Source organism: Amblyraja radiata, chromosome X, assembly GCF_010909765.2.
Source record: "Amblyraja radiata isolate CabotCenter1 chromosome X, sAmbRad1.1.pri, whole genome shotgun sequence".
In the NCBI taxonomy this organism is placed as follows: Eukaryota; Metazoa; Chordata; class Chondrichthyes; order Rajiformes; family Rajidae; genus Amblyraja; species Amblyraja radiata.
The window spans coordinates 2,359,678-2,384,487 of record NC_045999.1 but is presented as its reverse complement, the minus strand read 5'-3'; the positions used below and the strand labels follow the sequence as shown (position 1 = coordinate 2,384,487).

The 24,810-nt window shown below is 44.7% G+C and overlaps 2 protein-coding genes across 2 annotated transcripts in view; both read left to right on the top strand.

The window, feature by feature from the left end:
• Positions 1-10,625, top strand: part of LOC116968227 (dual oxidase 2-like) — a 59,607-nt gene extending 48,982 nt beyond the window's left edge. Inside the window, exons 28-34 of the mRNA XM_033014905.1 lie at positions 70-197; positions 1,651-1,804; positions 2,410-2,642; positions 3,656-3,814; positions 6,223-6,378; positions 7,088-7,216; positions 10,150-10,625. Of these exons, the coding sequence (XP_032870796.1) occupies positions 70-197; positions 1,651-1,804; positions 2,410-2,642; positions 3,656-3,814; positions 6,223-6,378; positions 7,088-7,216; positions 10,150-10,272 (1,082 nt within the window). The 3' untranslated portion in view covers positions 10,273-10,625. The remainder of the gene's footprint in view (positions 1-69; positions 198-1,650; positions 1,805-2,409; positions 2,643-3,655; positions 3,815-6,222; positions 6,379-7,087; positions 7,217-10,149) is intronic.
• A 12,537-nt stretch (positions 10,626-23,162) lies between these two features.
• Positions 23,163-24,810, top strand: part of scamp5 (secretory carrier membrane protein 5) — a 45,059-nt gene continuing 43,411 nt past the window's right edge. Inside the window, exon 1 of the mRNA XM_033014906.1 lies at positions 23,163-23,347. The gene's annotated coding sequence lies outside the window, so the exon portion shown is untranslated. The remainder of the gene's footprint in view (positions 23,348-24,810) is intronic.

Here is a 24,810-nt window from a genome sequence, read left to right as displayed (position 1 = left end):
GGAGAAAAATCCACCAAATGAAACTTATGAAATAGTTATTAGTTTCATAAATATTCTTTTGTTTTTCAGGAATGACCGGAGTTCTTCTTCTTTTCGTATTTTCTTTTCTACACATCTTTGCCTTGCACTACTTCCGACGCATCAGTTTTCGGGCATTCTGGCTGTCACACCATCTCTACATCGTGATATATATCTTGGTAAGAACATTGTTTTTATAATCGCATTGATCTGTTTCATAATGATAGATTTAAAAGGAAACCTGATGGGTAACGAGCTGTCGGAGGAGGTAGTTGAGGCAGGGACTATCGCAACATTTAAGAACCATTTGGACAGGTACATGGGTAGGACAGGTTTAGAGGGAGGGTCTAAGCCTGAAACGTCACCCATTCCTTCTCTCCAGAGATGCTGCCTGTCCCGCTGAGTTACTCCAGCATTTTGTGTTTATCTTCGGTTTAAACCAGCATCTGCAGTTCCTTCCTACACAAGTTTAGAGGGATATTGGTCAAACACAGGCAGGTGGGGTCGGTGTGGGCAAGTTGGGTCACAGGGCCTGTTTGCCACACTGTATGACAACTACTAGCCAAGGGAAAATAAAGCCGAGAGACTCACATTAAATTAATTTGAGGTTAATTTAATGAGCTAATGGCAGTGAGTTTAGTCTGGAGCTGCTGCTTATATATAGTTTGGTTTAGTTTATAGATACAGCATGGAAACAAGCCCTCTGGCCTCCCGAGTCCGCACCGACCATGAGCCCCGTACACTACCACTATCCTGCACACTAGGGACTATTTACCATTTTAATCAAAGCCAGTTAACCTACAGACCTGTACATCTTTGGAGTGTGGGGGGAAACTGGAGTACTCGATGATAAACCACCATGTCACGGGGAGAACGGACAAACTCCGTACAGACAGCACCCGTAGTCAGGGTCGAACCCGGGTCTCTGGCGCTGTGAGGCAGCGATTCTACCACTGCGCCACCGTGCCCCCCTCAACCAACCAGATGTGGCAAGTTCAACACAACTGGTAATTTCTAAGCAGGTAAATATTTAACAATGCCAAATTACTAGAGAAGAACTTAATTCGTTCAACTCATCCAAGGAAACATTCTTGGAATCTCCATCGTCTATAAAAGCCACCCATTAAATTTCTTCGTAAACAAGTAAAGCCAGTCAGATAGAAACACATACAAACATAATGGCAATAAAAATCACCCATGTACATAATATATGTACACAGTGGTTCTGCATGACCAACCCATATGTGATAACTTTATAAAATAGCTGATAGGACTACTTACAGAAAATTAAATTAAACGTAACCATATACTAATACTGAGACAGAGATCAGGCCTATCTTTGACAGGTTAAGGGGGTCTTACATTCTGTGACCTCAAAATCATACAGTGTGGATTGTGTTTGAAGGAAGTATCCATAATTATCACAATTTGATAAACCATTCAATGAATCATCAGGCTGAAGATGGGTCTCGACCCGAAACGTCACTTATTTCCTTCGCTCCATAGATGCTGCTGCACCCGCTGAGTTTCTCCAGCATTTTTGTCTACCTTCGATTTTCCAGCATCTGCAGTTCCTTCTTAAACAACGAATCATCCTTGTCATTTGACTATTTTCTTGTCTTTTTGAAACAGATAATCTTGCACGGCAGTGCCGCGCTGCTTCAGCCACAGCGATTCCATATCTATTTTATAATCCCCACTGTGATCTTTGTTGGAGATAAGTTTGTCAGCTACAGCAGGAAGAAGATCGAGATAACTGTCGTGAAAGCTCTGCTTCTGCCTTCAGGTGGGTCAAACCTCTGGTCACAATTCAAGAACTTGAGACTCTTGAGAACAGAAGGATGAAAGGACGTGCCTTTAGAAAGGAGATGAGGAGGAATTTCTTTAGTCAGAGGGTGGTGAATCTGTGGAATTCATTGCCACAGACGGCTGCGGAGACCAAGTCGATGATTGACCGATTCTTCATTATGAGGTTATGGGGAGAAGGCAGGAGAATGGGATTAGTTTAGTTTAATTTTATCTAGAGATATGGCGTGGAGACAGGCACTTTGGCCCATCGAGTCCATGCTGACCACCCATCCCAATTAGTTCTATGTTACCTCACATTCTCTAGAAACTAGGGGGCAATTTACAGAGGGTCAATTAACCTACAAACCCGCACGCCTTTGGAATGTGGGAGGAAATGAGACCATCCAGGGGCAACCTGCGTGGTCACAGTGAAAACGTGCAAACTCCACACCAACTAACCCAACAGAACGTGGCTGAGACATTTCATTAAGTCCCACAGAATAATCCATTGAACAAGTTGACATTTGTTGCTGTTGATAAAAATGTGAATTTTGCCAGAGGAAGCATCAAAACAAAGTCATCAATCGCATTTTTCTTTTGTAGGCGTTACTAACCTCGTATTTAAACGGCCCAGAGATTTTGAGTACATGTCTGGTCAATGGGTGCGTATTGCGAGCCTTGTCTTGGGAACAAACGAATACCATCCCTTCACCCTGACATCAGCGCCTCATGAAGATACCCTCAGCCTTCACATCCGGGCTGTGGGACCCTGGACAATGCGCTTACGGGAAATATACTCAGCTGAAAGTGTTTCGTCTCTTGGTGGCTACCCAAAGGTAAGCAGACTACGTCACTTCATCTTTGATCGTAATTTTGGACATTTATAAAGCTGAATATTTCCAGTATGAGCTATTTCCCAAAACACAAGGAAATCTCCAAATGATCAATAGGTTATTATTTAGAGTTTAGAGATACAGCAGGGAAACAGGCCCTTCGGCCCATCGATTCCACGCTGACCATCGATCATCTGTTCACTCCATTTCTTGGTTATCCCACTTTCTCAGCCACTCCCTACAAACTATGGGCAATTTTACAGAGGGCCAATTGACCAATACTCCCGCACGTCTCTGGGACGTGGGAGGAAACCGGAGCACCCGGAGGAAACCCATGCAGTCACAGAGGGGGGAGGTGCAAGCTCCACACGGAGGCCACGCCCGAGATCAGGATTGAACCCAGTTCTCTGGTCGGCCTGATTAGCGAAAGGATGGGAAAAGAGTAAAGTCAAACACTTGCAGGAAAGCCCTCAACCCAATGGGATTTCATGGGAACCATCACAATGGCAATTATATATCATGATTAAAGTAGCTAAACATATTAAAGTGAACCACAGATGGGTGCAAAGTAAAATTTAACAATCAATCTAACAAAGATACTGTATGCGGCTGCAAACAAGTGAGTACATTTCTGGTTAGAAAGCTATGTTCATAAGTTCATAGCAGCAGAATTTGGCCATTCGGTCCATCAAGTTTACTCTGCCATTCAATCGTGGCTGATCTATCTCTCCCTCTCAACCCCATTCTCCTGCCTTCTCCCCATAACCCTTGACACTCGTACTAATCAAGAATCTATCTTTGCCTTTAAAAATATCCATTGACTTGGCCTCCGCAGCCTTCTGTGGCAAAGAATTCCACAGATTCACCACCCTCTGACTTTCCTCTCCTTACACCACCCTCACCCTTTAAGGAGCATCTGACATAATTAATGCCATGAATGGCTTATAAATGGCAAACTGCCAAAGAAAGGTAGTGTTTGAGAGCAATAATTGAAATTGAGAACTTTTCCCTTTTAGATCTACCTGGATGGTCCTTTTGGAGAAGGCCACCAAGAGTGGAACAAGTTTGAAGTCTCTGTGTTGGTAGGAGGTGGGATTGGTGTGACTCCTTTCGCATCCATCCTCAAAGATCTGGTCCACAAATCAACAGTCAGCAGCAAAATATCCTGCAAAAAGGTAAATTCAAGCTTGTTAAACGATGAAGAAGGGTCTCGACCCAAAACTCAACCCAATCCATTCCTTCTCTCCAGAGATGCTTCCTGTCCCGCTGAGTTACTACAGCATTTTGTGTCTAATCTCATTAATTGTGTGCTGCTGACACAGCATCTTGAGATACTCAATAAAAATAATGGCTTATTTTCTCCAATTTCTTTCCCCTTCCCTCCTGAAGGTTTAGTTTATCTTAGTTTAATTTAGTTTAGAGATACAGAAATTCTTTTTAATTCTTTTTAAATACTTATTTATTATTTTACTAATAAGTGTACATATGTGTCAATGGTTGTCGTGTTTGTATTTTTTTAACCGGAGGAGATGTAATGGAATTTCGTTGCACAGTATTGTGCAATGACAATAAACGTATTCATTCATTCATTCATTCAGTGTGGAAACAGGCCCTTCGGCCCACCGAGACTGTGCCGACCTACAATCACCCATACACTAGCTCTATCCTACATCCTCGGGGCAATGTATAGAAACCAATTAACATACAAACCCAAGATAGACACAAAACCTGGAGTAACTCAGCGGGACAGGCATATGTTTTTTTTCTTTTCATGGGACTTATTTGGCTCAGTAACCCCGTGTCACCACTCACACCCTCACTTAGACTCAGTGATGTTGGTCAAATGAAATCAGTGATTTAACAACATTGATTAAAGTTGTGAGAAATGCCATGTCACAGTGTGATCTCTGAGTTCATTATATTATCACAGCCTTCCATTGTGTTGTTTCTGCTTTCCGAGAAAGCAGTCCATTACAATAACATGATAAGCAGACAGTTCCTTGTACGTGATAGAGTTAGAATGTTAGCTGTTATTTCCAGAAACAGCGAACATAAATCACGGAGGATTCCTCCTCCACCCTATTGAATGACACAGAGGGGAACCAAAACGCAAATAAAATAGTTTTCTCTACTTGGACATTTCCTTTATTCTTTATAATTTCCAGTGAATTCATTCATTCATTTCCTGGAACCTAATCAAAAATCTGTATGTAATGAACTTTAAACTACTTTATTTGTTTAATAGTGACAAATAATTGTCTTGAAGATCTAAGCAGCTCCTGCAGTGTCTGATGAAGGGAAAGGATTGATGTTACGAGTCAGGACCCTTCATCCGGACTGAATCTTACTCAAACATCCCCTCACCTGTATCCACATATCACTTGAGTCTGAAGAAGGGTTTCGGCCCGAAACGTCGCCTATTTCCTTCGCTCCATAGATGCTGCTGCACCCGCTGAGTTTCCCCAGCAATTTTGTGTACCTTCCACATATCACTTGCTGGGCTTTGAAGAAGTGTCTCGACCTGAAACGTCACCCAGACATGCAGCCTGTCCCACTGAGTTACTCCAGCATTTTGTGTCTATCTTTGGCGTAAATCTGTATCTGCTGTTTCTTCATACTCATCTCGTCCTGTCCCACCTGTCTTTTCCAGCTTTCTCACCTCTACTACAATTAGTCTGAATAAGGGTCTCGACCCAAACCGTCACCTGTGCATTCTCTCCCCAGGTGCTACCTGACCCGCTGAGTTCCTCAAGCACCTTAAGATTCCAGCATCTGCAGTCCCTTGCGTCTCCATGTTACTCCTTTAATATTCTGGGAAATAACTTTTTTTCAAATCACTCAAATGTGGTATAAACTGTGCTTGTTTAAATCTTGCCCTATAAAGTATGTGGACACAGAGGTGAATACTGATCCCATACGCAACACAAGATTAAGAGTTAGCCTTGCCTCTGTGTGCACTTGAAACTTTCTTCAATGTCCTGTAAGTTTTGCTTCTCAAACATGTTTACTAGTTCTGCCTTGAATGTTTGAGCTGTCATCATTACTTTTCAAAGCAGTAAACATTGAAGTGAGTGTAGTGTAATGTTGTATTATGTATGGGCAGCAGGCTACACATCACTTTATGTACCAGACTGAGATATTAGCCCTTTACAAAAGTCTAATTTAGTTCATCATTGTCACATGTAGCAAGATGCTGTGAAAAGCTTTTGTTTCCGTGTTATCCAGTCAAAGCTGTTCACGGGATAAAGGAGACAACATTTCGTGTAAGACAAAGTCCAATTAATGATAGTTCAGTGGTCTCCAGTGGGTGGGTGGGTGGTCAGGACCACACTCTAGCTGATGAGAGGATGTTTCAGTTGCCCGATAACAGCTGGGAAGAGACATTCCCTGAATCTGGAGGTGTGCGTTTTCAAACTTCTGTACCTCTTGCCTGACGGGAGAGGGAAGAATGAGGAAGTGACCGGTGAGATTACAAATCAACCTTGAATCAGTATGAATTTGCAAATTGGACAATTAAATTGAGCTGTGAATTTTGGGGTTTTGTTTTGGATCCTCATAACTGTGTAAATCTCTTCATTGGCAGATCTACTTTATCTGGGTGACTCGGACACAGAGACAGTTTGAATGGCTGGAAGATATCATCCGTGAAGTTGAAGATATTGATCAGAAATCCCTGGTCTCTGTCCATATCTACATCACCCAGCTCGCACAGAAGTTCGACCTGCGGACCACCATGCTTGTAGGCAACATTTGGGCCACCATAACTTTTATGAATTTATTTTTGAACTGGGATTTCGTTTAGTTTATAGACACAGCTCGGAAACAGGCCCATCGGTCCACCAAGTCCGCACCGACCAGTGATCCCCATACACTAACACTATCCTACACACACTAGGAACAATTTACATTTATACCCCAAGCCAATTAACCTGCAAACCCGTACTTCTTTGGAGTGTGGGAGGAAACCGAAGATCTCGGAGAAAACCCAAGCGGTCAGGGGGAGAACGTACAAACTCCGTACAGACAGCACCCGTAGTCAGGACCGAACCCGGGTCTTTAGCGCTGTAAGGCATCGACTCTACCACTGCACCATCGTACCGCCCTTTGCCACCCTAGAACTATAACCTCTCTCAAGCACCATTCCCAGCGCCGCCCCTGCCTCTGGAGGTCTACTGCTGAAACTCTCACCTCACACTCTAACCATCGCGACCCTTCTAAAATATCATGTCAAAAGGTAAACTCGAGCTCATTTAACGCCAAAGAAATGTCACCCATCCCTTCTATCCAGAGATGCTGCCTGTCCCACTGAGTTACTCCAGCAATTTGTGTCTAGACATCTTTGGTGTAAACCAGCATCTGCTGTTCCTTCCTACACATTGATAATCTATTATTTGTACTTTCTCCCTATTTTCTGGACAAAAGTAAATGATCTTTTTCTTTTGGTCTAGTACATCTGCGAACGTCACTTTCAGAAGGTGTCAAATCGCAGCTTGTTCACCGGACTTCAATCCATCACACACTTTGGACGTCCTCAATTTGTCCCATTCTTTAATTCACTTATGGATGTGCACCCTGAGGTGAGTGATCTGCACTTCTGCAGCTGTGGTTTAACATATCCAGACGCCGCCGCCATAGCAAGCATTGCCATTTCAATAAATGCATTGATTTGATAAAGCAATTTTAAATGGATCTACGAATTAATAGGAAGGGGGCAGAGGGTGGTGGTAAATGGAACGAGCTGCTATTGGAAGTAGCTGAGGCAGGTACAATAACAACATTTAAAAGGCATTTAGACAGGTACCAACAAAGGAAAGGATTAGAGGGATGTGGGCCAAGCATGGGCAAATGGGACTAGTTTAGATGGGGCACCTTGGTCGGCATGGACAAGTTGGGCCAAAGGGCCTGTTTCCATACTTTATTATTCTATGATATGAATTGACAAAGCAAGGAAAAACAAAGCAGTTGAATAGCAAGACAAAGCAGTTGAATAGAATGAAAAGCCTAATCCAACATTTATACCTCAGATAAACTGCTTTGATTCCTCTTCACCTAACTCTATCAGCATATCCTTTTATTCCTTTCTTCTTCCTGTGCAAATCTCAAGACATGGATTCAACTCTGTGGTAGCACCACACATGGAGCTACACTGCACTCATGGAAAAACATGTTTAGCCTGAATTCTCTGTAGGAATGATTGTCAATTTTCTTATAAAGATGGCCCCTGAATTTAATACTGCTCCCAACAAATGAATTATTGGAGGAAATGCTGCATTAAATCACAATGTCAACCCATGACGATACAGGAATTGGTGCCTGGAAATAACATTAAAATCCAATCCAACCTCAACCAACCTGAACGTGACTTGCACCAAAATATTAATAACACTTTCAATGACCTGACCTGACCACCATGATGTTGGCCTGTTGAGTATGACGCACCAAATATTAATCAAGAATGGGCAATGGTATTACTAATTCAAATTTCTGAATAATTCACATTAGTTTAAAAAAATGCATTTGAAATATCAAGAGACTTTATTATTACTGAACATGCACATTTTCATCTTGACACTGGTGAAGTATTATGCTGGTCCAACAAACCACTACCCAAGCCAAACCTAACCACAGATAGTCCAAGGGTCTCCAATGAGGTAGATAATAGTTCAGGACAAGTGAGCAGTCCAGGACTACTATCTACCTCATTGGAGACCCTCAGACTATCTTTGGTCAGACTTTACTGGCTTTATCTTGCACTAAGCGTTCTCCACATTATTCCCTTTATCATGTAAACTGTGGATGGCTCGATTTTAATCACATATTGTCTTTCCGCTGACCGGTTAGCACACAAAAGCTTTTCACTGTACCTCGGTGACATGTGACGATAAACTTAACTAAACTTGTAATTTTATCAGAATATTTTGAATGGTCAGCATTAACGTGATGGACCATAGATACTGTTCCTGTTCTGTTTGATTCCATGATTCTAATTCAGACTGAATCTGACATGGTAAATAGGAAGAATGCAATGATTAATAAAGATTTATGTAAATGCACAGTGTAAGAGAATCAGGAACCAGACTACAAAGGTTCAAGGTGAGAGGGATAAGATATAATAGGAAGCTGAGGTGCAACATTTTCACACGGAGGATGGTGTTACATGGAAGTAGATGAGGCAGGTAGTATAACAGCATTTAAAAGACATTTGGACAGGTACATGGATAGGAAAGGATGAGAGGGAAATGGGCCAAACTTAGGCAAATGGGCCAAGCTTAGATGGGGCATCTTGGTTGGCATGAACTAGTTTGGTCACGGGGCCTGTTTCTGTGATGTGTGAGTCGGACTCCAAATATAGTCAAGTTTTGTTGTACTCCATGCGGGTCAGCAGCAGGAATAAGGAAAGGCATTTGGAGCTCTGGAGATCGAGAAAGGAAAGTTCAGAGAAACAATGGATTACTGTCAATAAAACTGATGTAAAACTTTGCAACAGAAAAAGATCATCGAGCTGAAGGAGAATGTCGATCAGATAATAACTGATTGAATTGATCCAGGATAATTGAGGGAATCGTGGAATTGTGAAGTGCTTGATATAATTGATATAATTTAATTGCCACACAACCAAGGTCGGTGGTATTTGGGTTGCCAGCAGCGGTACAGTAATAAAGAACACAACCACAATAAAAATTTTACACAAACATCCACCACAGCATTCATCACTGTGGTGGAAGGCACAGAGCTTGGCCAGCCCTCCTCCATTTTCCCCCGTGGTCGGGACCTCCACCCTCCACAGCCGTTGCTGCGGGCGTCCAGATGGTAAGGGACAAAGTCAAAGTCAAGGTGAGTCCAGGATCGGCTCTTCCCAACCAGAGACCGCGGCTTCAGGCTGGTGTAGGCCGCAGGCCGGCGGTCAAAGTTTTAAAGTACCTGCCGTGCCGCAGCCGGAAGCACCGCAGTCTGCAGGGCCGGCGTTCGAAGCTCCCCTCCAGGGGAGATTGTAAGTCCATACCGCACCCGCGGTAGAAGATGGCCGCGGGCCGGCGGTGGAAGCTTCTTCTTCCACCCGGGTCCCCAACGTGAGATCCCGGGCTGTAGACGCCGCACCAGCTGGAGTTCTGCAGACCGCGGCTTCAGGCTGCCGGCTGCCGCGGGCCAGCGTAACGGAGCGCTCCCCTCCAGCGAGGTCTCACCCGCTCCGCGCCGAGAGTCCACGCTGCGCCCGCCGCTGAAGCTCCGGGCGCGTCTCCGGGAAAGTCCGCGCCGATCCTGCTGTTAGGCCACGGGGGAGGCGACCTGAAAAAGTCGCCTCTCCATGGAAGAGGCGGCCGAAACGGTTTCCCCCTCACCACCCCCCACACAAAACACACAAAGAAACATTAAAAACAGACTTTTACACATACTAAAAAAATTTAAAAAGTTGAAAAAAGACGGACACGCTGCCGACAGGCTGCTGCCAGTGCAGCGCCCCCTACCGAATCCCCTTCTCTGTGTAACGTATTTGTTGCTTATTGATCAGGTTACCAAGATTGGGATATTTAGCTGTGGACCTCCTGGGATGACCAACAATGTGGAAAAAGCTTGCAAACAAATGAACAAGCGGCACAAAATCCAATTTAATCATCACTTCGAGAACTTCTAACCGAACATCCCTTCTACGTGAAACGTCTGGAAAAATTCCGCTTTATAAATCTTCCTTAAAGTGAAGGAATACTTTGCACAGTTTGAAAATGTTTGTGTCCTTCACTCACTGTGGTAGCTTATGTTATCGTTGCATGTGACTGATCTATCACTGGGATCTGTAAATCTTATGTTTCAATTGTAAGCACCTGCACAGAAGAATGTAAAATTAAATGATTTTCTGAAATAATGCACTTTTCTAGTGAAAACATTGATGAAAGATGTGATCGAAAATTCCCCTTAAAATGTTAAGACAGCATCCAGAATAAAATGTACTCTTTACTTTGTAATTAAACTATAAGTGTTAACCTTCAATGCTACTTGTATTATGTAGATACGGCTTGGAGGGATAGGGACCAAGTGTGAGCTAATGGGACTAGTTTAGATGGGGTACCTTGGTCAGTGGGAATGAGCCGGGATGACGAACCTGTTTCCACACTCTATTACTCTATCCACATTCACTGATTCAAGATCACAAGCAAGTAGGAGAAACATGCGCCAGCGTTTAATATGTTCGTGGCTGATCTATGTTGGCCTCAATTCCTTAACACCCCTCTTGGTCCATCAAACATTTATTCATAGGTACACAAAATTGCTGGGGAAACTCAGCGGGTGCAGCAGCATCTATGGAGCGAAGGAAATAGGCGACGTTTCGGGCCGAAACCCTTCTTCAGACAGTCTGAAGAAGGGTTTCGGCCCGAAACGTCGCCTATTTCCTTCGCTCCATAGATGCTGCTGCACCCGCTGAGTTTCCCCAGCAATTTTGTGTACCTTCGATTTTCCAGCATCTGCAGTTCCCTTTTGAAAACATTTATTCATCTCCACTTTAAATACTTCTTGTATAACTCCCGAGGCAGATGATTTCAGAGATTTCCATCCTCCAAGAGAAGAAATGTCAATGTACCTCAGTTTTAAATGACTGACCTCTTATTTGTAGCTATGCCCCTTATCCCAACATCTACTCTGTCAAGCCCCTTTGTGTTTTGCTAAGGTCACTCCTCAATTTCTAAGCTCCAAGGTATACAGGGCCAAACTATTTAGTCTCTCTTGGTAGGAAAATTCTCTCATCCCAGGAATTTGCCTAGTGAATCTCCTTTCTAATGCCTCTAACATCACCATATCTTTCTGTAGAGAAGGAGTCAAAAACTATAAGTTCCAGCTGAGGCACTCTGTATCATTACCACAAAACCTTTTAAAACTATAATCCCCTTTGCAATGTAGGCCAAAATAAACTACTTATTGTTGGCCCTGCCTGCTGTTTAAAAAAAATATGATTTGTGCATTAGAACACCTAAATCTCCCAGTATTTCATTTAGATTACTAATTTACCTTATGATATATCTTACCAAAATGCATCAAGTCACATTAAATTCCATTTGCTAGCCTTTTGCCCACTCACTCAATCTATCTGTAATCCCATTGCAATATCACATACCTTATCACTAGATGCTCTTCCACATATTTTTTCTATCATCAGTAAATTTGGGAACCTGACATAGACCTCCTTCCTCCAGGCCATGGATATAAATAATGAACAAGGGCAGGCCAAGAATTGATTCCTGTGGTGCTCCACAAGTACCATCCTTCCAGTCTGAAGAGCACACATTTATTCCGCCTCTAGCCCAGTTTTCTATGAGGCAGACAGATTTCCATTCATTATACACTTTCTCCTACACCACAGGCTTTTAATTACACCACCTTCTCACGTGGCACCTTTTCAAATGTAATTGGAAATGGAAATACACGAATCTATCAACCACAAACCCACGCCTCTCCCCATTACATCCTCAAAGAATTTGAGCACATTTGTCAAACAAGATTTACCTTTCTGTACCTTTTACAGCTTTACAACATATTTCCTATAACTTGGTGCCCAGTACTGAACACAATACTCACCAATGCCTTATACAACTGCAACATGACCTCCCAACTTGTATACTCTATACTCTGACTGATGAATGCCAATGTGCCACAAGCCTTTTTGACCATCTTATCTACCTGCAACTCCACTGATCCCACTGTTCTACAACATTCCCCAGAGCCCTACCATTCACGATGTAGATGTACCTGCCCATGTTAGACATCCCAAAATGCAACACCTCACATTTCTCTGTTTCAATATCAAGTGAAACTTTTACTGTTTGTTTTTGTACTACATTCAAGTTCTCTCCCAACATTCCTTTCTCCCAGGTACACAAAAAAGCTGGAGAAACTCAGCAGGTGCAGCAGCATCTATGGAGCGAAGGAAATAGGCAACGTTTCGGGCCGAAACCCTTCTTCAGACTGATAGGGGGGGGGCGGGGAGAAGGGAGGAAAAAGGAGGAGGAGGAGCCCGAGGGCTGGGGGATGGGAGGAGGCAGCCCGAGGGCTAAGGAAGGGGAGGAGACAGCAAGGGCTAACAAAATTGGGAGAATTCAATGTTCAAGCCCGCAGGATGCAGACTCCCCAAGCAGAATATGAGGTGCTGTTCCTCCAATTTCCGGTGTTGCTCGCTCTGGCCATGGAGGAGACCCAGGACAGAGAGGTCGGATTCGGAGTGGGAGGGGGAGCTGAAGTGCTGAGCCACCGGGAGGTCAGGTAGGTTCTTGCGGACCGAGCGGAGGTCTCACCGATGTAGATCAGCTGACATCTAGAGCAGCGGATGCAGTAGATAAGGTTGGAGGAGATACAGGTGAACCTCTGTCGCCTCTGTTGATTCCTTTCTCCCATATGAGCGTCTTAGTCTTCTGCTGCCGGATCCTAAACATGTCCCAGTCCTTTGGTTCACCACCTCCGAAGATGTGCGGGTTTGTAGGTTAATTGGCTTCTGTAAATTGTCCATACTGTGTGGGGTGGTGCTCGTGTCTGGGGCGATTGCGGGTCTGTGCGGAGTCTATGGGCCGAAGGGCCCTTATTCCACGCTGTAAGTCTAAAGTCCAAAGTAAACTAAATCTGTCCTTAAATGGAGGAAGCAATATGCCAAGATTAAATAAGAAGTTTGGGAAGGAACGATATACATAGTGATAGGAGTGTTCACCCCAGATCCGGTAGCTCAATTATATCACATTCTGATGACCAGGTTGTGCGAGAAGGAAGACATTTTCAGGCACGCACACTGAACGGAATGGAAAATTCAATCAATGTGACAATCAATGTGCTTCAGGCTTTGGGCCCATTTTCAAAAGCAGGAAAAAGAAACACCAGTTTGTTACAAAATAGAAGGAAGTCGGAAGAAAAGAAAGTCATTAATCATTTAATTCAAATTCAACAGATCAATTACAATTTCTTAAATTCTTTTTGTTTAAAAATAGTTATGACGAAAGATAGGACTGGCCCAAAATTAAAGTCCCAGATTGGAGAAAGGCTCATTTTGATGGCATTCAATAGCGACTTGTAAAGATTGATTGGAAGGTTAATTTGTTGATAGGTAAGTAGACTAACTGTTGGTAGGTAAAGGGGTGTCTGGTATCGTTTCAGGATTGGAGGTCTGCGACCAGTGGTGTGGCACAGGGACCAGTGTGGGATGCTCCAGCAACTTTGTCTTTTTTTGTAAACCAACATTTGTGGTACCTTGGGAACTACATTGGAATGATTTAATGTTTGTTTAGTTTAGCTTAGAGATACAGCACGGAAACAGGCCCTTCGGCCCACCCGGTCCGTGACGACCAGCGATCCCCACATATTCTTCTACTTTCGTGTGGCGTGCACAGCCTAAAGTTGATGGGCAACTTGTTCTATTTGATCTTCCGTTTGTGCACGTCGAGTTGATTGCATTAGTCGAAACAGGGCGGACCACGTGAAGGTTGCAATCTTCCACCCCCCCCACATATTAACACTATCCTACCCCCACTAGGGACATTATTTACATTTACTAAGCCAATTTACCTATATACACGTATGTCTTTGGAGTGTGGGAGGAAACTGAAGATCTCAGGGACAAACCCACACAGGTCACGGGGAGAATGAACAAACTCTGTACAGCCAGCACCTGTAGTCGGGATCGAACCCGGGTCTCCAGCTCTGCAAGCGCTGTAAGGCAGCAACTCTACCGCTGCGCCACCCTGCCACCTGTTGTCTTTTTTAATTAATGATTTGGATAAGAATGTAGCTGGCATGATTAGCAAGTTTGCAATGGCACCAACATTGATGGTATAGTGGACAATGAAGAGGTTGTGTAAGGTTACAGCAGAAGATAGACCATAGAAAATGGGCAAAGGAATGCAGGTGCAATTTAACTCAAACAAGTGCAAAGTGAAGCATTTTAGAAAGTTAAATTATAGGCCAAGATTTCACTTGGGCAGCTTACACCCCAGCGGTATGAACATTGACTTCCCTAATTTCAAGTAACCCTTGCTTTCCTTCTCTCTCCATCCCTCCCCCTTCCCAGTTCTCCGACCAGTCTGACTGTCACCGACTACATTTTATCTCTGTTTGCTTTGTTATTAACTTCTCCCAGCTAACAACGATCTATTCTACATTGTCCTTGATCACCATCCCCTTTATCCCAGTTTCACACCTTACACTTCCTTATCTATGCATCTCCATGTACCATCAGTCTGAAGAAGGGTCGCGAAATGTCATCCATTCCCTCTCTCCAGAGGTGCTGCCTGTCCCGCTGAGTTACTCCAGCTGTTTGTGTCCTATGTATACAGTGAATGGCAGGTCCTTGGGGATTGTTGTGGACCAGGGACCTGGGTACAAGTACACAGTTCCCTGAAAGTGGTAGCACAGTCAAGATAGTGAAGAAGGCACGTGACATGCTTATCGTCATTTGCCCTGGCCTCGGGTACAGGAGTTGGGATGAAATGTTACAGTTGCATGAAAACGCTGGTTAGACCACATTGGAGTATGCTGTGCAGTTCAGGACACTACACTACAGGAAGATTGTAATTAAGCTCGAGAAGGTGCAGAAAAGATCTACCAGGATGTGGACTGGAACCCTTGATTTAGAAAGAGAGATTTGATAGACTGAGACTGTTTTCCCTGAAGCAAAGGCTGGGGCGGCCTCAGAGATTTATTAAATTTATTAAAGTAGTAAACACTGCCCAGTCCATCATCGGCTCTGACCTCCCTTCCATCGAGGGGATCTATTGCAGTCGCTGCCTCAAAAAGGTTGGCAGCATCATCAAGGACCCACACCATCCTGGCCACACACTCATCTCCCTGCTAACTTCAGGTAGAAGGTACAGGAGCCTGAAGACTGCAACGTCCAGGTTCAGGAATAGCTACTTCCTCACAGCCATCAGGCTATTAAACCTGGCTCGGACAAAACTCTGAACATTAATAACCCATTATCTGTTATTTGCACTTTATCAGTTTATTTATTCATGTGTGTATATATTTATATAATGGTATATGGACACACTGATCTGTTTGGTAGTCAATGCCTACTATGCAGTTCCTTCTTGAACACTTTGTCTACTCCACTGCGATATCTCCTCCATAGATGCTGCTGCACCCGCTGAGTTTCTCCAGCACTTTTGTGTACCTACTATGTTCTGTTGTGCTGAAGCAAAGGAAAATGTCATTGTCCTATCAGGGACACATGACAATAAACTCTCTTGACTTGAATTCACGAGGGCTATAAATAGGGTAGATAGTCAGTGTTTTTCCCCCCGCAGTAGGCGAGTCTAAAACTAGAGGACGCAGGCTTAAGGTGAGAGGGAAAAGATTTAAAGGGGATCTTGGAAGCATAGTTTTTTACCCAGAGGGTGGTATGGAACGAGTTTGCGGGGGAGGTAGTGGAGACAGGTACAATGACAACATTTAAAGGAAAACAATTGGATAGATGTGTGTGAAAGATTTAGAGCCAAAGCCAGTCAAACTGGTTAGCATAGATAGGCATGTTGTTTGGCATTGACGTTTGCCACTGTGGGGGTTGGTTTGGTGCTGTATAATTCAGGAATCAAAAATTACATGATCAATCATTTCTTAATGACATTTTTGTTGTTGTATTAGTTTGACTAGTTGATTCAAATTACTGAATGATTCAGTGTTCAAAAAGGAACTGCAGATGCTGGAATATCGAAGGTAGACTGATCAGTCTGAAGAAGGGTTTCGGCCCGAAACGTCGCTTATTTCCTTCGCTCCATAGATGCTGCTGCACCCGCTGAGTTTCCCCAGCAATTTTGTGTACCTACTGAATGATTCATGTCATTTCAGTGCAATAACTGAAGAATCAAGGCCTTGTACTGTTACTGAATGTATGTTTTCACTCAGATTAGCTGAATCATCATTCGCATAAAACTATACAGTATTAAAAAGATTAGAATAGGATTTATGCCAAAAGATTTATTCCGATGTCAACAAAGGAATAGCTATGTATTGATGGGACGATATTTTGGAAGCAGATACTGTAAGTGAGTCTCGAGGATGGTATGTTGCCTCCCTGGTGCCAGGGTCCAAGACTTCTCAGTCCGACCTCAGAACATCCTCGAGAGGGAAGGTGAGCAGCATGTCGGCACAAATGACATGGGTAAAATCGGAGATCAGGCCCACCACATGGGTAAGAAGAGGAAGGAGGTTCTACAACATGAGTATAGAGAACTAGTCAGGAGGCTGAAAACCTGGACTTCTAGGGTGGTTATCTCTGAGTTGGTAACAAATAGTTAAAATATACAGGTAGATACTAAATGCTGGAGTAACTCAGCGGGACAGGCAGCATCTCTGGAGAGAAGGAATGGGTGACGTTTCGGGCTGAGCCCTTTCTTCAGGCTGATTCAATATACAGTTTGATAATGAGCGTGTGACCTCGTTTGCTTGTGGTCACAGTCATCAACCACAGATCTGAATCATACAATTACTAGTTAGTACCTAGCCCTGTGGTTCACAATTGATCTTCTATCTCTAATACCAACTAAATAAACTTAGGGGGAAATCCATCACAAAATTGGGGTGGTGAGTGGCCAGTTTTTAAAGGCAAGAGTGGCAGGAGATGGCAGGGCAGAAGGGGGGCACAGTAGAGCAGCGGTTGAGTTGCTGCCTTACAGCGCCAGATACCCGGGTTCAATCCTGACTATGGGTGCTATCTGTACGGGAATTGTACGTTCTCCCTGTGTCCTGCCTGGGTTTCTCCGGCATCTTCGGTTTCCTCCCACTCTCCAAAGACGAACAGGTTTGTAGGTTCATTGGTTTGGTATAAATGTAAATTGTCCCTAGTGTGTGTCGGATAGTGTTAGTGTGTGGGGATCGTTGGTCAGTTCAGACTCGGTGGGCCGAAGGGCCGGTTTCCTCGCTGTATCTCTACACTAAAGTAAGGTGGAGCTGAAAGATTGCACCTGCACAATCATGTGGAAAATTGTGCCACGCATCACGTGGAGAACTCCATAGTAAACGTGACAAAATTCTCATAGGGCTGAACACACCTCATGTAAGTGCCATTTATGGTCAATTTGCATTTGATTCCCTATGGGGATTCTGTGATGCAACTTCTCGAGTGCGTTCTTTGAAGTTGCGACTGGTTACAGGGAGTGATATGGCTGGAGGGCATTTCACTGACAAGATTGTGGACTAACCAGTTCCTTCCAAATATAGATTTATTGAGGGCTTTCCTCTTACATTGCTCTGTGATAGGCTGCATGCAGATAGGAAAAAACTGCTCAGAGGAGGAACGTGAACATAGACAAGATCTTGCCTTGGCTTTCAGAAAGTTATGTGCAAAGCATCTGTGTATATCTTTAAAAGCTGCTTTATTTGACATCTCGAAGTTCCATAGAAAAAGTAGACTCAGAAAATGCTGGAAAACTCAGCATGTCAGGCAGCATCAATGGACAGAATATCGGCGTCAGCGGTTCAAGCCAATGATTTTGAGAACATGGAACAGAACGGCACAGGTAGAGGCCATTCATCTCACAATGTCAACACTCAACATGATGCCAAGTTAAACTAATCTCCTCGGTCTGTATGTGGTCTACATCTCTCTTTTCCCTGCATATCCACCTGCCTATCCAAAAGCCTTGTAAATGCCACTATCGTATCTGCCTACGCAATTACCCCTGGCAGCACATTCCAGGCACCTACCACTCTGTAAAAATCATACCCTGCACATCTCCTTGCAATTTTGCTCTGCTCACTTTAAAACTATGCCTTCTAATCTTTGACATCACCAGCCTGGGAAAAAGCCTCAGACTGTCCATCCTATCGATGCATGTCATCATTTTTACCAGAACAAACAAAAATGAGATAGACACAAAAAGCTGACTCTCAGTCTGAAGAAGGGTCTTGACCCGAAACATCACCCATTCCTTCTCTAGCCTGTATAATCCCTTAAGATTTTGATATGTTTCTATAAGACTCCCTCTCATCCTTCCAAATTCCAGTGAATATTAGCCCAGTTCCTTCTCCCGCGGTTCTTGTTGAACCGCGGGAGAAGGAACAAGTTCAAGTGAGTTTATTGTCATGTGTCCCTGTATAGGACAATGAAATTCTTGCTTTGCTTAAGCACACAGAAAATAGTAGGCATTTACTACGAAACAGATAAATGTGTCCATATACCATAATATAAATATATACACACATGAATAAATAAACTGGTAGTGCAAATAACAGAAAGTGGTTGCTGATAATCAGAGTTTTGTCCGAGCCAGGTTTAATAGCCTGATGGCTATGGGGAAGTAGCTATTCCTGAACCTGGTTGTTGCAGTCTTCAGGCTCCTGTACCTTCTACCTGAAGGTAGCAGGGAGATGAGTGTGTGGCCAGGATGGTGTGGGTCTTTGATGATACTGCCAGCCTTTTTGAGGCAGCGACTGCGATAAATCCCCTCGATGGAAGGAAGGTCAGAGCCGATGATGGACTGGGCAGTGTTTACTACTTTTTGTAGTCTTTTCCTCTCCAGGGCGCTCAAATTGTCGAACCAAGCCACGATGCAACCGGTCAGCATGCTCTCGACTGTGCACCTGTAGAAGTTAGAGAGAGTCTTCCTTGACAATCCGACTCTCCGTAATCTTCTCAGGAAGTAGAGGCGCTGATGAGCTTTTTTGATAATTGCGTTAGTGTTCTCGGACCAGGAAAGATCTTCAGAGATGTGCACGCCCAGGAATTTGAAGTTCTTGACCCTTTCAACCATCGACCCGTTGACATAAATGGGGCTGTGGGTCCCCCTCCTACTCCTTCCAAAGTCCACAATCAGTTCCTTGGTTTTGCTGGTGTTGAGGGCCAGGTTATTGCGCTGGCACCATATGGACAGTTGCTCGATCTCTCTTCTGTACTCTGACTCATCCCCATCAGTGATACGCCCCACAATAGTGGTGTCGTCAGCGAACTTGATGATGGAGTTCGCACTGTGGTTCGCTACGCAGTCATGGGTATAGAGTGAGTACAGCAGGGGGCTGAGCACGCAGCCTTGAGGTGCTCCCGTGCTGATTGTTATTGAGGCTGACACATTTCCACCAATACGAATAGACTGTGGTCTGTGGACGAGGAAGTCGAGGATCCAGTTGCAGAGGGATGCGCAGAGACCCAGTTCTGCGAGTTTGGTAACCAGTTTGGAGGGGATGATTGTGTTAAATGCCGAGCTGTAATCAATGAATAACAGCCTGACATATGAGTTTTTGTTGTCCAAGTGGTCCAGTGCGGAGTGGAGGGCCAGCGAGATCGCATCCACCGTTGATCTGTTGTGGCGGTACGCGAACTGCAGTGGGTCCAGGTTTTTGTCGATGTAGGAGTTGATTTGCTCCATGATCAACCTCTCAAAGCACTTCATCACCACCGGCGTTAGTGCCACTGCTCGATAGTCATTGAGGCATGTCACCTTACTCTTCTTGGGCACCGGTATAATTGATGCCCTTTTAAAGCAGGTGGGGACCTCAGACCTCAGAAGTGAGAGGTTGAAAATGTCCGTAAAAACTCCCGCCAGTTGGTCCGCACAGGTTTTTAGAACATGGCCGGGTATGCCATCAGGTCCAGGTGCTTTTCGGGGGTTCACCCCTCTGAAGGATTTCCTGACATCGGCCTCTGTGACTGAGACTGAAATGCCATCGCAGCGAATGGGGGATCGGGAAGGCACATCAGTATTCTCCCTGTCAAAGCGTGCGTAAAACGCATTGAGCTCGTCAGGGAGTGATGTTACACCGGCATTCGAGCTGCCTCCTGGTTTTGCCTTGTAGGAGGGAAGAGATAAAGGGAAGAGATAAAGACTTTGCCTTCCATCACAGTGAGGAGATGTTGGAGACTCACTGTGATGGATGTTTATGTAAACTGTGTTAAGTGTGGGTCTTGGATTGTGTTTGTAATGTAAAAAACTGTAGAAATTATATTTCGTTCAAACCTAGGTTTGAATGACAATAAATAGCATTCTATTCTATTGATCCATTCTTTGACCATATGTGAGTCCCGCCATCCCGGGAATGAACCTGGATGATTTTGTCCAGAAATATCAAATTTTCATGTGAAAAGCAGGCATGGGTATCGGGGGTGAACATTTTTTTAAAAGTTATAGATATTTAGTTTGATTATGGCTCATCATTCCCACCTTGTGATTGTAGTTAGTAACTACATCCACGGGCTCTGATATTATAGCTATCCACATTTGAAAAATATAAAATAAAAAATGCAGATGTTGGAAACCTGAAATAAAAACAGGAAATGCCGGAGATTAGGCAGCATCTGCTGAATCAGAAACAATTAGATCAAAGATTTATTTGTCAGATCAAGGAAATAATTGGTCCTGATTGCGAGAGGATTTGAGTTTAGGAGCAAGAACCTACTGTAATTGTACAGGGCCTTGGTGAGACCGCACCTGGAGTATTGTGTGCAATTATGGTCTTCTAATTTGAGGAAGGACATTATTGCTATTGAGGGAGTGCAGCGTAGGTTCACCATGTTCATTCCTGGGATGGCGGGACCGACATATAATGAAAGAATGGGTCGACAGGGCTTGTATTCACTGGAATTTAGGATGAGAGGGAATCTTATAGAAACTAAAATTCTTAAAGGATCGGACAGGCTAGAGGCAGGAAAAATGTTCCCGATGTTGGGGGAATCCAGAACCAGGAGTCACAGTTTAAGAGTAAGGGATCGGCCATTTAGGACTGAGATGAGGAAAATCTTTTTCACCCAGAGAGTTGTAAATCTGTGGAATTCACTGCCACAGAAGGCAGTGGGGACCAATTCACTGGATGTTTTCAAAAGACCAAAAGGCTAACGGAATCATGGGATATGGGGAGAAAGCAGGAACGGGATACTGATTCCAGATGATCAGCCATGATCATATTGAATGGCGGTGCTGGATTGAGGCGCTGAATGGCCTACTCGTGCACCTATTTTCTATGTTTCTATGCCATGGCGACCGGTGCTGATGCTGGCGGAAGGGAGGGAGGGAGAGTGCCCGGAGAGTTTTTAACCAGGTCCGGAGCATCTCTCCCCCTTCCCTCCAGGAGGAGCAGCAACCTTGCCCACCTGTCCAGGTAAGGTGAGAGTTGCCGTGGCGACCGTTGGGTGGCTGGTGCTGATGCGGGTGGAGGGAGGGGGGAGACAGTGCCATTAGTTTTCCCGATGCAGAGATTGTCTCTCCCCCTCCCTCCAGGAGAGGTGAGGGCCACGGTTGCCTTGGCGACCGGTCCTGATGCTGGCAGACCTCCTGCCAAAATCGGGGGGGGGGGGGGGGGGGGGGGGGGGGGGGGGAGAGAGTTCTGTGTGCTGAAGCAAAGCAAGAGTTTCATTGTCCTATACAGGGACACATGACAATAAACTTGAACTTGAACCTATTCCTTTTTCTCCAGGGATGTTTTTCATTTTCCTTCTGTCTGCACTCTCCTATTGAAGCTTTCTCCCCCACACCTCATTCTTACCAGTTCTCCCAGCGCGGAGATGGAGATGGTCATTGTGTCTCTGTGTGTGTGTCTCCCTCTCTCCAGGTGGACCAGGTGGACCAGGTGCACCAGGTGAGGCGAGGGCCCGGCCGTTACCTTGTCGACCGGTCCTGATACTGACTTCTTACGTGGCGTAAGAAGGGAGAGAGAAAGAGAGAGAGAATCTCCTTAGTTTTCCCACTGCAGAGATTGTCTCTCCCTCTCCCTCCCCCTCCAGGTGGAGCAGGTACTTACCTGAAGAAGGGCTCTTGACTCGAAGCGTCACACCTGGAGTATTGCGTACAGTTTTGGTCACCAAATCTGAGGAAGGACATTATTGCCATAGAGGGAGTGCAGAGAAGGTTCACCAGACTGATTCCTGGGATGTCAGGACTGTCTTATGAAGAAAGACTGGATAGACTTGGTTTATACTCTCTAGAATTTAGGAGATTGAGAGGGGATCTTATAGAAACTTACAAAATTCTTAAGGGGTTGGACAGGCTAGATGCAGGAAGATTGTTCCCGATGTTGGGGAAGTCCAGAACAAGGGGTCACAGCTTAAGGATAAAGGGGAAATCCTTTAAAACCGAGATGAGAAAAACTTTTTTCACACAGAGAGTGGTGAATCTCAGGAACTCTCTGCCACAGAGGGTAGTCGAGGCCACACAGTTCATTGGCTATATTTAAGAGGGAGTTAGATGTGGCCCTTGTGGCTAAGGGGATCAGGTGGTATGGAGAGAAGGCAGGTACGGGATACTGAGTTGGATGATCAGCCATAATCATATTGAATGGCGGTGCAGGCTCGAAGGGCCGAATGGCCTCTATTCCTGCACCTATTTTCTATGTTTCTATGTCACCTATTCCTTTTTCTCCAGGGATGTTTTTAATTTTCCTTCTGTCTGCACTCCCCTGTTTAAACCTTCACCTCCAGTTGTCCCAGCGCGGTGATGGAGATTGTCATTGTGTCTCCCCAGGTGGACCAGGTGGACCAGGTGAGGCGTGGGCCCAGCCGTTGCCATGGGCGACCGGTGCTGATGCTGGCTCCGGGGGGGGCGGGGCCGGGGCCGGAAGTGGAGGGTGGCCGGAAGTGAAGGGGGAACGGGCGGCCGCTGCCGAGGCAACCGCGGGTCCAGCACACAGGCGGCAATAAACCCGGCTCCGGCGCCTCCGCTTCTCTCCCGCCCCCTCGCCTCACTCTCCTCACTCTCCTCGCTCTCCTCACTCTCCTCGCTCTCCCCAGGAAGAGCCGCGGCCGCAGTCGCAGTCTGACGGTAAGGAGGGTTAAAACCGGGGGTTGGAATTGGAATTAGGCCCGAGGATCGGGATTAGGCCCGGGCCCAGGGAATCGGGATCGGGATCGGGCCCCGGCCTAGCAACAGAGCAAAGCAGGCAGGGAGGGGTGCTTAAATCCTAGATGCAAACGACACCGTGCAATGCATCGAAAGCCCAGAGGTTTTTATTGCAAAGGACACCGTGCAATGCATAGAAGGTTCAGAGGTTTTAAATGCAAAGGACACCGTGCAATGCATGGAAAGTGCCGAGGTTTTAAATGCAAAGGACACCGTGCAATGCATAGAAGGTTCAGAGGTTTTAAATGCAAAGGACACCGTGCAATGCATAGGAGGTGCAAAGGTTTTAATAGCAAAGGACACCGTGCAATTCATAGAGGTCTGAAATGCAATGGACACATGACATGCAATACAGCAAAGGGCATCGTACAAATGCAGCAAATATGCATAATTCCTAGATGCAAAGGACATCGTGCAATGTAAGGAGGGTGCAGAGGTCCAAGATACCAAGGGCACAATGCAATGGTGCAGAGGTCCCAGATGCAAGGGCAACATGCAATGCATGGAAGGTGCAGAGGTCGAAAATGCAAAGGACACCATGCAATGCCGTAAAGGTGATGAGGTCCTAAATGCAAAGGACACCATGCAATGCAGTGGACCAACTGAGGCAAACAACACCATGCAATGTAGGATGGGTGCAGAGATCCTGGATGCAAAGAGCACCATGCAAAGCAGGGAAAATGCAAAACGTCCCAGGTGCAAAGGGCACCATGCAATGCAGAGGTCCTCGATGCAAACAAGGTGCATAGGAGCGCCATGGTAGCCTTGCATTAACGCCACGCCCTTATGCAAAAGGACAGGTTCAAATCTTTTTTTTAATGATGGAATTTAAGGTAATTAATGCAGATGTTGATCATTTTTATGCAGTGTCGTTGAGGCCTGGAAATGCATCTAAATTAAAATAATTAATGCCTTGGAGGGTACACTTGTACTAATACTGATTGTCACTACAGTAATGTGTTTACCTTCATTTTTATGCAATATTGTTGAGGTGTTTAAATGCATCTAAATTAAAATAAATAATGCATTGGACGGTAAACGTATACAAATACAGATAGTCATTCTGCAGTAATGTAATCTCCCCTTTTTTTCAAATATAGATGAGGTCTGGAAATTTATCTCAACTAAAATAAATACTGCATCAGATGATAAAAGCATTAATGCAAAGTGATGGTCTAATTAGTGCAAGTTTACCCTCTAACGCAGTATTTATTTGAATTGAGATCCATTTCCAGGCCTCAACTATATTGATTGGCATCTGTGCTAAGCCAGTCATTGTGCTCTGGAGAGGATGTAACTGAAAATGTATTTTAAATAGAGATCATAGAATTGAAGAACAAAACGTGAATGCGGGTGAAAACTAAATTACCTTAAAACAGATGACC